This window comes from Coffea eugenioides, chromosome 9, assembly GCF_003713205.1.
Source record: "Coffea eugenioides isolate CCC68of chromosome 9, Ceug_1.0, whole genome shotgun sequence".
Taxonomy (NCBI): Eukaryota; Viridiplantae; Streptophyta; class Magnoliopsida; order Gentianales; family Rubiaceae; genus Coffea; species Coffea eugenioides.
Window position 1 is genome coordinate 39863976 of NC_040043.1, and position 13279 is coordinate 39877254.

General features: G+C 36.2%; 1 protein-coding gene across 3 annotated transcripts; it reads left to right on the forward strand.

The window, feature by feature from the left end:
* The first annotated feature begins 30 nt into the window (after positions 1 to 30).
* LOC113783862 (quinone oxidoreductase PIG3-like) lies at positions 31 to 7993 on the forward strand. Of its 3 annotated transcripts, XM_027330105.1 has the most exons (8): positions 43 to 123; positions 218 to 715; positions 1080 to 1256; positions 1909 to 1990; positions 2092 to 2199; positions 5056 to 5211; positions 5389 to 5718; positions 7882 to 7993. In XM_027330105.1, the coding sequence occupies exons 2-7, from the start codon at positions 461 to 463 to the stop codon at positions 5682 to 5684; spliced, it is 1074 nt and encodes a 357-aa protein (XP_027185906.1). In that variant the 5' UTR covers positions 43 to 123; positions 218 to 460; the 3' UTR covers positions 5685 to 5718; positions 7882 to 7993. The 3 variants fall into 3 exon arrangements, with proteins under 3 accessions (XP_027185908.1, XP_027185906.1, XP_027185905.1); XM_027330107.1 differs by having other exon boundaries at positions 31 to 715; positions 1951 to 1990; XM_027330104.1 differs by having other exon boundaries at positions 102 to 715.
* Positions 7994 to 13279: the final 5286 nt, after the last annotated feature.

Consider the following 13279-nt stretch of genomic DNA (forward strand, 5'->3'; position numbering starts at 1 on the left):
AAAAATATCACATGCACGGGTGGGGGTGAAATTTGGAGAGGAGGAGAGGGAGGAGAGAGAATGAAACTTGGAAGGCAGACTCGAGGGAGGAGATCTTGACTTCCTATTTGCCCCTGTACCGTTGTACGTACTGCCCTGGTGATAAAACCCCTATTCTTAGCTCTCTGAATCTTTTGTCTTTTAACTTAATAATAATTTTCTTTTTCTGGCGGAGAAGGAGAAAGAAAGTCTAAATCAAGAGCGAAAACCACACGGGTGGTGCGGGATTGGCTTCGCTCCTTGTTGACGCAGTGGATTGCATGTCTTTTGTCTCGAAAAGGGTTTCTGAAATTTTGTTGTAAATTTGCATTTGGGTTTTGGAATTTCCTTCCCCAGTGAAAACCAATATTTATAACGATACCCTTTTCTACTCCCTGCTAATTTAGTTCCTTCTGATTTTAAGTTGTTCTGACATCGATCTATGAAGGGAATAGTTATTGAAAAAGCGGGAGGGCCAGATGTGTTGAAGCTGGTGGAATTAGATGACCCGCCACTTGGAGATGACGACGTCTTAATCAGGATTGCAGCCACGGCGGTGAATAGAATTGATTTGCAATGTAGATTATTCGGCTCCAGAAATTCGTTTAATGGTGGTTTGTACATCCCTGGGTTGGAGTGTTCTGGAATTATCATAGCTGTTGGCCAAGGGGTTACTGAGTGGAAAGTTGGTGACAAAGTAAGTACTTTCTGCCCAAATTCTGCTTCTGCCCAAGTTCTTTCTGCCCAAATTCAGTTAGCTGTTGGCCAAGGGGTTACTGAGTGGGTTGTTGATTCAATACATTTCAATTTCTGCCCAAATTCTTTATGCTGATAGTTTTCTTTCTGCTGTTATTAGTAGACCATGACTATTAGGTCCAAGCCCAATTTTTTTAGTTGATTTAGGGCACATAGATTGCTTGTTAAGTCGTCAGAATGCAGAATGAAGAAAAAAATGGATTATTGTTCGTATTTCTCGATTAGAAAATGTTGGAAATGAGTACCATCTAATAATTAACTTAATGTTGATTGAAGAAACACTGACGATAAATGGTCCTTTGCAGGTGTGTGCCCTTCTCAATGGAGCGGGGTATGCTGAGCAAGTAGCAGTATCTGCTAAGATGGTTCTTCCTGTTCCTTCAAATGTTCCACTTACACATGCTGCAAGCTTGCCGGAGGCTGCTCATAATGCTTGGAAAGTTATATCTGAAGCTCAACTAGTACGAGGAAGAAAGTTATTGGTAATCCTTGATAGTCCTTATTTTTTGGCTGATGATCTATTATCACGTTATGAGTTAACACTACTAAATTCGAATTCCTAAACATGCTTGATACTTGGAAAAGTTTTGTGCTTTGTAAGTAGCTACCTATGAAAGGAAGAGGAGATGCATCGTTTTTAATGTTTTGGAATTGTTATTATGCTCATTTCACTGTCTTTTGTTATAAGAAGACAACCATTATATGGTCCTTCAGTTTTATTTCTTAATACACTTGTTATAAAGCATGACGTGTTTGACACTGTCCTGTCCATAATGAGTATTTTAGGATTATCAGATTTCTTTTGTAAAAATTGAAATTTACACTCGTGAGGAGGATCTAGGAACACCTACTTGCCCTAGTAAAGTTTTCTGACCAGTGAACCAATTTATCTGGATTACGTCAAAACATCAAACCGAAATCAACTGGGGCATTATTTAAAGATTTAAACTTGCTCTAAAATTTGAATAAAAAAAAGACATAAATTTCTAACAATTAGCTTAATCTATCCTTTTGCTAGAGAAGATACACTTAATTAATCTAGAAGTATGTCTTTGTTGAGGTTTTGATTTCAAGAGTGGTGCTGTAAATTGGATGTTGATGGTGCACATTTTGTGCTTTCCTGTTGTACTTCAGTTGCATGAGTGCTGTGGTTATGTTGGGTTATTTGTCCTTCAGATGGCAAAATGCAAAGGCGCAGTGGTGTATGTCACTGCAGGTTTGCTTCAGTCTTCCCTTGTTAAATATTGTAGCATTCTAATTTACATGGACTGTCTTATTCCTGCTATTTTGCTGGGTTGAATGTATGTTTTTTTTCAGAGACTGATGAAAAGCTGGATTTCTACAAGCGTCATGGTGCTGATATTTGCATTAACTGCAAGAATGAAGATCTTGTCACTCGAGTGATGGAGGAAACCAGAAAGAAAGGTAATACTTGTATCATTGTAGCGTTCCCACTTTTTAAATTTTTATTTTTTTTTATACCCTTGGATTTTGCATTTGCTGATGAGGATGTGAGCTTGTTGAAGTATGTATGAGTTTTTTTTTGTAAGAGAGGTGGACACTGTTGAAATTACTCTCGGCCACTTTTAGTGAATAGTGGTATGATTATCTTTAGTGTCTCTTGAGACATTCATTAGCTCTGTGATAACCATGGTTCAAAGTCGCGGTCGCGGCTTGGACCGTTCCACATCGGTCTCGGCATATCGGTCGCGGTCTCGGCGAGACGTGAATTTTTGAAATATTTAATATTCTAAAAATTGTAAAAAATATGATAAATAAAAATAATTAAAAATTAGTATAAATAATAAAAATTCAAGTTGACTCGGGATGATTCGGAGTGACTCGGTCATTTCAACCCTTCATGGTGACGTCTTGGCCTGTCACGTATCTTGGAAACGTTTTGTCGCGGTCTCGTCTCGGACTAGGCCGAGACGGAGACGACTCGGCCGAGACGTCTCGGTCTCGGCCGAGTCTTCGAACCATACTGATAACCATTTGGATTAAAACTGCAGTTGGGTCATGGCATTATAACAAGTAAAACCACTGTTATATTTTGTATTGTTGAGGGCTTAGGTGCTTTTGTACCTGTACCAGTTGGATGGGGGACGAGCGTAAGGTGTGTGGGAAATCAATTTTAGTCAATTTGATGTTGTAGGAACATTTCAAATTTGAAGTGGCAATCTCATGTGGGGCCATCTTCTTGAAACCCTGCTTTACTGCTATTTCGCCGCCCTTCACTATTATTTTAAGGATATGCCATCCTTTTTTACACCAGAAACAGTTATTCTTGTTAACTGGCGTAACAAAATGAAATGCTAGTTGAGGGAATATCTTGTAACAAAAATGCATGTAAAACTTTTCAGAGACTATAATGGCTGCTTAAGATGAAATCAGTTTCTTTTCGGAGTGCTGCAACTTTATATAAATAACTTAAGATTGTACTGTGATGCAATAATGTAAATTGAAATTGTGAACTTTACATACCAAGAAGAAGAATAAGATCAAAAGGAACTGAAGATTCAAAAATTATATACTTTTGATCCCAAGATTCAACAACTGTATATTGATCCTTTATGGGGCCTCTCCTTAGGACCCAAAGTCAAAGTAGCAGGTCAACTTTTACAAACTTAATTATGAAGTAGACTTAGCTTACTTGTTCTATCTCCTTTTGGGTTCTGGATTTCCTCAATTGATTTTCCACTGTGACAATTTGGAAAAGGAAGAGAAGAAGTGAAATCCTCAAGTGACTTTGTCAAGAAAATGTGTATTTTCATTAGATGTCCATTGAGGGAGAGTTGTGCTGGCTGGCTAAATAAAAGGGTAGGGACGATAAAAGTAGTTTGCTTTGCATAGTGAACTTAACAGACATGAAAACTCAAGGGGGAAAATGACCAATTTCGTCCCTAAACATTTTTACCGTGTCAATTTAGTCAATGTATAATTTTTTTGGCCAATTTGATCCCTGTACTTCTTAACGGTTCCAATTAAGGAACATTACGGCGGCGCCACGATATAAATTCAATCAAGTCACTAATTGAGCAACTAAGCAGGGGTATTTTGGGTAGTGCTCTGTTGGGGCAGTAACAAAAGAAGTTAAATCCCTCAAGGACCCAATTCTAAACCTTGGGTTCTTGACTAAAAAAGTCTCCAAGAGACTGTCCAAACTCCTCTCCTCCTCGGATCCTTTTGGGGGTTCTTCTTGTGGCGTTTCCAATTTTTTTTTTTTATCTCTGAGTGCCCTTCTGGTTCACGTTTTAGAATGTCATCCACTACTCCTGCAACATTAACAGTTTCTTCTTTGGGAGCATACTCTTTTGCTAATTCCAGATTATCTTTGGAAGAAATATCCAGAGCAGGGATAGCATCAGGTTTCTTAATCTCTTCAATTGCAGCAGGCTCAATGTGCTTATCCTCAATCTTTTCTTCCAGTTCAGCTGATGTAATAGGCAAACTTGGGGGCTCCTCAGCTTTTGGCTTCTCTTCCACCTCAGCTTTCACGACCTCTTCAACTATAAGTGGTTCACTTTGTTTCTCCTCAATCTTTTTCTCTGTTTCAACCAATGTTACTGCTGTTTCTCCAGGGGTGTTCTCATCTTTTGGCTTTTCTTCATTTTCCTTAGGTGGAGAAGTACTGTCTTCTACAATTTTCTCTACCTCTTCTTTACTTCCTTCTCAACTTGCTGCAATTTAAGTAAAATCAATTAAAAAAATGCAGAGAAAGCATAGGAAATCATTTGCATTCTGAAAAGGCGAGCATCTTATCCTAAACGAACCTAATTAGTAAAGTTAAAAGGAACTGCAAAAGTGAGTAGGAAATCTGGAAGCAAAGCATCTTCAGAAAGATTTAGTCCGATACGTGATAAAGGTTGGAAATTTTCAACTGAAATCCAGTGGAGCTTCTTCAATAAAGCCCCAATATTCTCAAAACTCGATTGGAATCTTGCTGACATAAATCTCAGCACCCAACTCTAGATTTTACTTCTTTTGTTAAGGCCCCAACAGTGAACTACCCGAAATACCCTGCTTAGTTGCTCAATTAGTGACTTGATTGAATTTACATGGTGGTGCCGCCGCGGCATTCCTTAATTGGAACCGCTAAATAAGTATAAGGATCAAATTGGCAAAAAAAATTATACATGGACTAAATTGACACGGAAAAAAAATTTGGGAACGAAATTGGCCATTTTCCCAAATCAAGGGGAATGTGTTGCTTTGGTTGGTATATGTGCTATATCTGTTCTTTTCTGCGCAACAATCTTATGAGAAATTCTTCAATATCAGGTATCGATGTTGTTGTAGACAGTTGGGCTGTCAACTTGGAAAAAGATCTAAAAATCTTAAGCCATTGGGGAAAACTGCTTTTCGTTGACTTACACGGTCCCAAGGGTGGAAACTTGTATTTAACAGCAGTAATGACTAAGCAGGCAAGAGTTCAAGGTAAATCTATATTGGTCATTGAATTTGTGCACTTTGACTTTTTCAGTTGAAGAAGTTTATGGGGCTTTTATAACGTTGACATTATTTAATGTATTTTTTTTCCTTCTATCAGTGACTTGTTTTTTACATTTCAACTACTTAGTTGATGAGCAGTATGGCTTTTGGCTTGTGTTACAGTGCTTAACAGATGGTGGAAAACTTTAGATAGAGCAGCGTGTATTGTTGATCATCTGAAGAAAGAAGTATGGCCAGAGATTGAAAACGGATCTGTGAAACCTGTGGTGTACGAAACATTTCCACTGTCTGAAGCAGCAGCTGCTCACAAGCTTATGGAGCTTACAGACTATGGGCAGCATATGTGGTCTGTTATTGGATATTTTGTGCCATGGCTGGGACACTATGCCTGTACTGGCAAGGTAGCTGGACATGTTATGGGAAAGATTTTGCTTACGCCTGACTTTGAAGAGTCCTGAACATCCAGCACGGCATGGATGCCATGGGAAAGATGTGAGTACCCTCTTCCTAAGATCTAGTTTATTCTGGTTCATTTGCTACTACATCTTGAACTTGTGTTTGAGCTTTAAATTTTTTATTGCTGGAAATTATTCTTTTGTTCAATTTTGAATGGGAATTTTGTTTCAATGGGAAATTTTTGTTTGCCAAAACTTTTTATATGGTTGTGCAAGATCAAGTTTGTGGTTCAGCTATGTTTATCTCATTTAGAGAGATTGTAATATCTGTGAGAAATGTTCAACTCTGTAGTTTTGTTGTTCTCTAGATATACAGGCAGCCACAGGTTGGAGCTATTTGGGTAAGTGGGTAATGTGTTGCCAGAGGAAAGTTAAATGCTCATGTTTATCTTAGAGCACCCTTCACTTGCAAAAAATAAAATAAAGGGAAACCTTGCTGCTCCCAGAGTGACAAATTATTTTGCAATAGTTGTTGCCGGACTGATAGTATGTGGCATGGAACATCTGTTGGTTTATTTTGATGTTCCTTGGAGAATTTCACGAATGTGTTGCTATTTAGGCATTATGCTTGGTATTATTGGTGCATCTATAGATCCAAGGAGGTGCATTTCTAAAGCCTATTAATCGTCCTTGTTGGCTGGAAAATCTTTTACACTTGAAAAGTTGAATTTGTTTGTTTAAGAAATGGATTTTTTAAAATTAAAGTACTACATAGAATACGTTCCCTTTGTTTCAAGTTTGGGCAATGGACCCTGCTTTCTTTTCATCTTATGCTATATACTGGGAGGAGTGCTCGCGTATTGCGCGGGTGTTTGGTACTTATGATAAAAAAGGATTAAATAAATAATAATACATTCTGAAAAGAAATAGTCAATGCTTTTACAATTTTACCATTCCCAAAAGGTCCCTGTAGATGTCAGTTAAAAATTGCCTAAGAGTACGGATAAAGGAATATCCTCCAACGGCTAGTTATAGCAACGTGTTAATTGCATAACATGTTAATATGTTTTTGTGTTAATTGCACGACAAAAGCCATATTTTAATTTAATTTGTCTATAACATCATTTCAGTAATTACACCAACACATAAGCTTTTATGAGTTATACTCAATGCAAAAATAATTGCAAAATAATTACATATTCTAGAAAATATCCAAATGTCTCCATAAATCAAGGGATAATTTCAGAAACCTCCCCTAGGTTTTTTAGAATATCACTCAGCTCTTCTGAGATTTTTAAAAGCTCACTTGCCTCCCTTGAATTAACATTTCTTGCAACATTTTAACCCTTTTTGAAGGAAATATAAGAAAAATAAAACTTTTGTTTCAATATTACCCGTATATTATCCTACTTATAAAATTTATAAAAACAATAAAAAATAAAAATAAGATTAAATTTTTATAAGGTGTAAATTTCTTGACGTAAACTATTTATTTTAGTTGTATTGGAATAAAAGCCAAATTTACACCTTGAAAAGTTCATATCCATGGTGAGATTATTTTAGTTTTGAATACGGCTTAAATAACACCATGAATTAAAACATATTTTTCCAAAAAATATCTTGACTTCCTTAATTGTAACTGTGCGCGAAATTTTTTAAGGTGTTAATTACTCTCTAAAATCCTCCAAAATGGTTGATCTTCATAAGATTAATTTATTCATATCCTTTGCTATGCTACCATGACTCCAATGTAAAGAAATATGAATCATTATTAGTTACTAATTTGTTTTTTTAATTTATATTTTTTTATTTTAAAATTTTATTTTGTTCTGGATTTTTGGTTAAATAATTATTAAGAGTAAGGGTAATGTTGTTAATTTGTGATCTTTGATAGGAATGTTTAGTCTTGTCAAGTTGACAAGGGAAGTAATAAAAATTTGAGGGAAGTTAAGTGATATTATGACAAATCTCAGTGGAGGTTTTTGAAATTATCCCATAAATCACAGCTTCAAATGTACCAAAATGAGGATATTTCGATAAATATATCTAAACACATGCTGTTCTCAATTGTACCAAAAATTTAAAAAAACTACAAAACATTTCACATTTTAAAAAAGTCCCTATTCATGTGGCTGAGATTCAAACCTCCTTTTGACCACAACTCATTCTTATATAGTATAAGAATTTTATAGCCACTTTCTATTGCTTCTTGCCTTGTTACCTATTACTGTTATGCTTAACTTACCTGATGCTGTTCCAGGTTGGGAATGTTCAGATTGATCAACAAATTACTTGATCTCCATTCTTGTGGTGAAACTTCAGAGGGAACTTTCTCAGCAGCTAAATTAGCTTGGTGGATTTTATTCTACCCTTCTTGGTTTTGTTTTTGTTGAAGCATTGTGTTTTCAGTGTTCACGTGGTAAAAGGTATTGTGGCTGGGATTTGTAAGAGGGTGCAACAGTTACACTACTTGAGACATGGATGAATATTATCTTTGTCGATCTGTACCTTTTTTTTTTTTTTCCTGGTGATAACACTATTTGCTTAACTAATAAAGCTACGTGTAGTATCGTCGCATCACTCAATTTAGCTTAATATCTTAACAAAAAATTGTTGGTTGGTTAACCCTTGGGTCTGCTGTTCGAGTAGGGACGGATCCACCGTCCCCCGCCTCCGCCTCCGCCTCCGCCTCGTCCCCTGCCTCCATTTCCCTCATGCCTCGCCCTGCTTTTTCTGCGGATGATAATTTGGTTTTTTTTCAAAAGTTTTTATTCAATGGATTAAAGTTAAATTTAAAAATAAAATAAAATATGGAGTTGAAAAAAAGTGAAAAAGAAAAATGAAATAAGAAAAGTGTTGAAATAAAACACCAAAAAAATTAAGAAATTTAATTGGATTGTATAGATAATATTTTAAAATACTCGTAGAATGCATAACATGCTTGTGCCAAATATCAATTAGGAATTTGGATAGAAATGAAATGAAGGTTATGTTTAGTTGCCAAATATTTTAATTTTATTATTAGGGAAATTTGCTAAATTGGTCCCTAACATTTTCCAAAAAAACTTTTTTAATCTCTAATATTTAAAATCAGTTAGAATTGTCCCTTACATTTAAATTATGAACCATTTTTGTCATAATGCTCGTATTTGCTCATTTCTCCGAACGAAAATAACACGTTTCTCTCACGTAGATATATTGCTCGGTATTCGGATCCATTTTACTCTTCAATATGCCAGCTTCTTCTTCACATTTTCTTACTATTCTTCCTCCATTACACAGCCATCGAGTTGCAAATACGTTTTTCCTCTTCAATTTCGTTCTTTCAATGAGGTAATTAGGACACAAATGGGGAAATATGAAGGAATGATGGCTTTACTCAATTGAAAATAAAGTGTGTTTTTCGGTTTTACACTTGGAAATATGCTCACACAAGAGAGGCGTGCTATTTTCAGTTGAAAAAATGAGCAAATACGAGCATTAAGACCAAAATGGATCATAATTTAAATGTTAGAGACAATTTTGATTGATTTTAAATGTTAAGAATTAAAAAAGTTTTTTTGGCAAATGTTAGGGACCAATTTGACAAATTTTTCTTATTATTATTAGATTATATAATATATTACATCTATTTATATTAATAAATTGAAACCTTTAAAAGGGGGGGGGGAGAAAAATTCCGCCCATTCCCGCCCCTGCCTTGCCCCATTACTCCTCCCGTGGAGTGGGCACCGGCCCCCATTGCTATCCCTACGTTCGAGTCCTATGCCTTCCTTCTCCCATCTCCTATTTTATGGTTTAAAATTACTTTTAAACCAGTGTTGTTAGAGATCAACTAGTTCAATCGTGAATCGGTTTTCTTCTCGAATTGGTAACACAAAATCATTTTGGTAAAAGAATCAGTCAAACTCATCAAAAATCGATCAAACCAGTCATTCGGTTCAATTTCTTGATTCGATTTTGAAACTTTGCTTTCTTATTTTCTCAAAATATAATTTGAGTTACCTAAATTATAAAATTTTCATTTATTAATAAGAATAAAGAAATGCCATGCACTTAGTGTCCGTTTTTTTCATGGGATAACACATGATTGAATTAATTATCCAGTGTCATCTCATATTTAGTTGCATTTTACACATGGGATGATACATCCCAATTAACTGAATTAATCCCCTATTCATGGGATAAAATAATTCTATGGGGAGGTGGTATTAGTCATCCGAAAATGACTAAGAGTTAGGATGATAAAATTTTAGCCTAATTTATTCTTACAAATAATTTAAATTTATACTCTTATAATTATATAACCTTACCCTCACACGATAATACAACATGAATGGACTAATTTTCCTCTACTAATTAATTTCAAGTTTTTTTTTACTAATTTGCCCTTACTACCAACATAACAATATTTGGACTAATTTACGCTTACGAATGATACAAATTCATACTGAATGTTGTATATCCATACTCTCACATAATAATATGATAATAAATGGAATACTTTATCCCTAGTAATTATATCAATTTTTTGGGCTAATTTGCCTCTATTCATTATTTTAAATTTTTAGACAAATTTACCCCTATTAATTAATTAAATTTTTTTTGGCAAATTTGCCCTTACTTACATCATAATAAAAGGATTATTGCCCATGGACTAAATTGCCCCTACTATGTGACGCCCCCACTTCTTCCAAGGGCGAACCTAAGGGTATCGGCGGGACGCCTACCCAATTCTCGCTAGGAGTCAGTACAATTCCAGTTGAAGTTTAAAGTATAATAACTAATAACCATAGACAAAATAAGGAAAATAAGTCGCTTCCATACATAAGTGTTCAATCTTACATCACGAGTTTCAAAATACATCCACTTTCCCCAAAATATACAACTGCCAAAAGATGTCTAGCCAAATACATTCGAAAATCCTAATCAAAGTGCCTCAAGTCGACTTCTCCATAACTCTTTCCATTTCGGCTCCTGTTAAGGAAAACAAATCTAATGGGATGAGTTAACGCTCAGTGAGGCTAAGAAAATATGCAAGCACGTAGTTCAAGTAGCAATAGCAATTAAACGAGAAATAAAATTGTGACATTCAATCAATTCACAGTTTTAAAATAAACACACACAATGAGGATATAGGAGCTCTCAGGAGTTAGATTCCACTTGTTTCGCCAAGCCTCGTTCAATTACCACCCCGCAATGACACTCCGTCAATCGGGTCGGTATTTAAGTCCGTAAAACTCCACTTACTTCACAATTTTGTCCACCATACACCGCGCCGGGCCCGAACTTCTATGAAAGGCACTACTACGCGAGCAGACCAAGCAAGATCTCTCATTAGATCAAGCTTACAGTTGTCTCATGGCTCACCGAGCTTCTCGACCAAGCCCTTACTGGCTCGAGTCGCAAGGTCGGCCAATTGAGATTTGGGCGTCCCCCAGTTCAGTTACAGGTCGAGAAGATTCACTTCAATGACATGCAGACAGTTCAGTTATAAGTCGAGGAGATTCACTCCAACGACATGCAAACAGTTCAAAGGGCGAACCCAAGGGTATCGGCGGGACGCCTGCCCAACTCTCACTAGGATTCAGTACAATTCCAGTTCAAACTTAAAGTATAATAACTAATAACCATAGACAAAGTAAGGAAAATAAGTCACTTCCATACATAAGTGTTCAATCTTACATCACAAGTTTCAAAATATATCCACTTTTCCCAAAATATACAACTGCCAAAAGATACTCTTTTCATTTCGGCTTCCTGTTAAGGAAAACAAATCTAATGGGATGAGTTAACGCTCAGTGAAGCCAAGAAAACATGCAAGCACGTAGTTCAAGTAGCAATAGCAATTAAACGAGAAATAAAGCTATGACATTCAATCAATTCACAGTTTTAAAATAAACACACACAATGAGGATACAGGAACTCTCAGCAGTTAGGTTCCACTTGTTTTGCCAAGCCTCGTTCAATTACCTCCCTGCGATGACACTCCGTCAACCGGGTCGGTATTTAAGTCCGTAGAACTCCATTTACTTCACAGTTCTGTCCACCATACACCGCACCGGGCCCGAACTTCTATAAAAGGCACTACTACGCGAGTAGACCAAGCAAGATCTCTCATTAGATCAAACTTACAGTTGTCTCATGGTTCACCGAGCTTCTCGACCAAGCCCTTGTTGGCTCAAGTTGCAAGGTCGGCCAATTGAGATCTGGGTGTCCCCTAGTTCAGTTATAGGTCAAGGAGATTCACTCCAACGACATGCAGATAGTTCAGTTATAAGTCGAAAAGATTCACTCTAACGACATGCAAACAGTTCAAATATAGTTCAGTTATGAGCAGTTCAGTTCAGTTGTTCAATCAGTTAAAAGAGAACGAGTATGATAAAGTACATACTCGACTCAACAGTTATAAACCATTCAATTCATAAGAAGCAATTCACATAATTACAACAAATCATGCACTTGACACTCACCAAATCGCAATGAGGGAGTAAGTGCAAAAGTTCTTTAATGTTCGGTTTCGGGATTCTCTTCAAGATCCTCTTGAGCGCCTGAGCAAATAATAATTGACTATCACTTACTATTACTTACAAACCCCTTGCTAACAAGGAAGAATGTACACTTGTGCGATACTAAGAAAATGTCATGAAAGAGAACCTTAATTACTAGAGAATTGAGGCTCAAAAGTGGGTTTTAATAACACAAGGAAAACTGATTTGCTTCATGAAATCCAGTTTAAAACGGTCAATCAATATCAAAGGATAGGGAAGAGTTTCCAAAAACTCATTTCCCCACAAGTCGGAAAAATTCAGTTTTAAGTGACAATTTTTGAAAAATCAGATCTTGCATTCAATAGGTCCAAAATTGGAAAAATTTGCACCGTTAGAAAATAGGTTCAAAGTACTAAAAGTTCTTAGAAGACACTTTCCCAAGATTCTAAACGGAAGACAATCATTTTTCAGTACAAAGTGGCTGGTTTGAACCAGCAAGACAGTTTCAGTCATGCTTTAAGGGCAATCTTTGAAAATTCGGAAAAATTCACAGAAAGTGAACTAGCCTTTGAAATTTGTAAGACAATGTGAGTTCTAAACAAAGTTTTAAATACAATAAACGGAACTAAATTTGGAGTTTTGAACGCCAAGATATAGTAGCTCAAAGTTGGCTGAAATTTACTCACTGCTCAAGGATTTCCAGATTTGAAAGGCCAACTTTGGGACTTCAGTTGGGTATCGAAATGATCTTAGAATAAAACTAATTTTGGTACACTAAGAATTCCATATGAGGGTTACTTGCCTATCAAATTTCATGTAAAAACCCGTACGGGAAGGTAGTTAACAAAGCTACCAAAAGTTTAGGAAATTTCCAAGACAAATCTGTCTTCTTGCTTTCTTCTCCTTTTCCAAACATTTTGTACAATGAAATCAGTCCCAATTCAGTTCATTTGTGAAACTAAGGTCCTATAAACATATAATAAACATTTGGTAGGTGATTGACACAAAAATTTTCGAAACGAAATGTCCCAATCAAAATAGGCCAGTCGGCTAGCAAGAAGGATGGGTTTTCCCGATTTCCAGCTTTGGCTCAGTTCGAGAATTGGACCATATCTCACTCAATACAAGTTGAAATTGAGAATGGTTGGTGGAGTTGAAAACTAGATT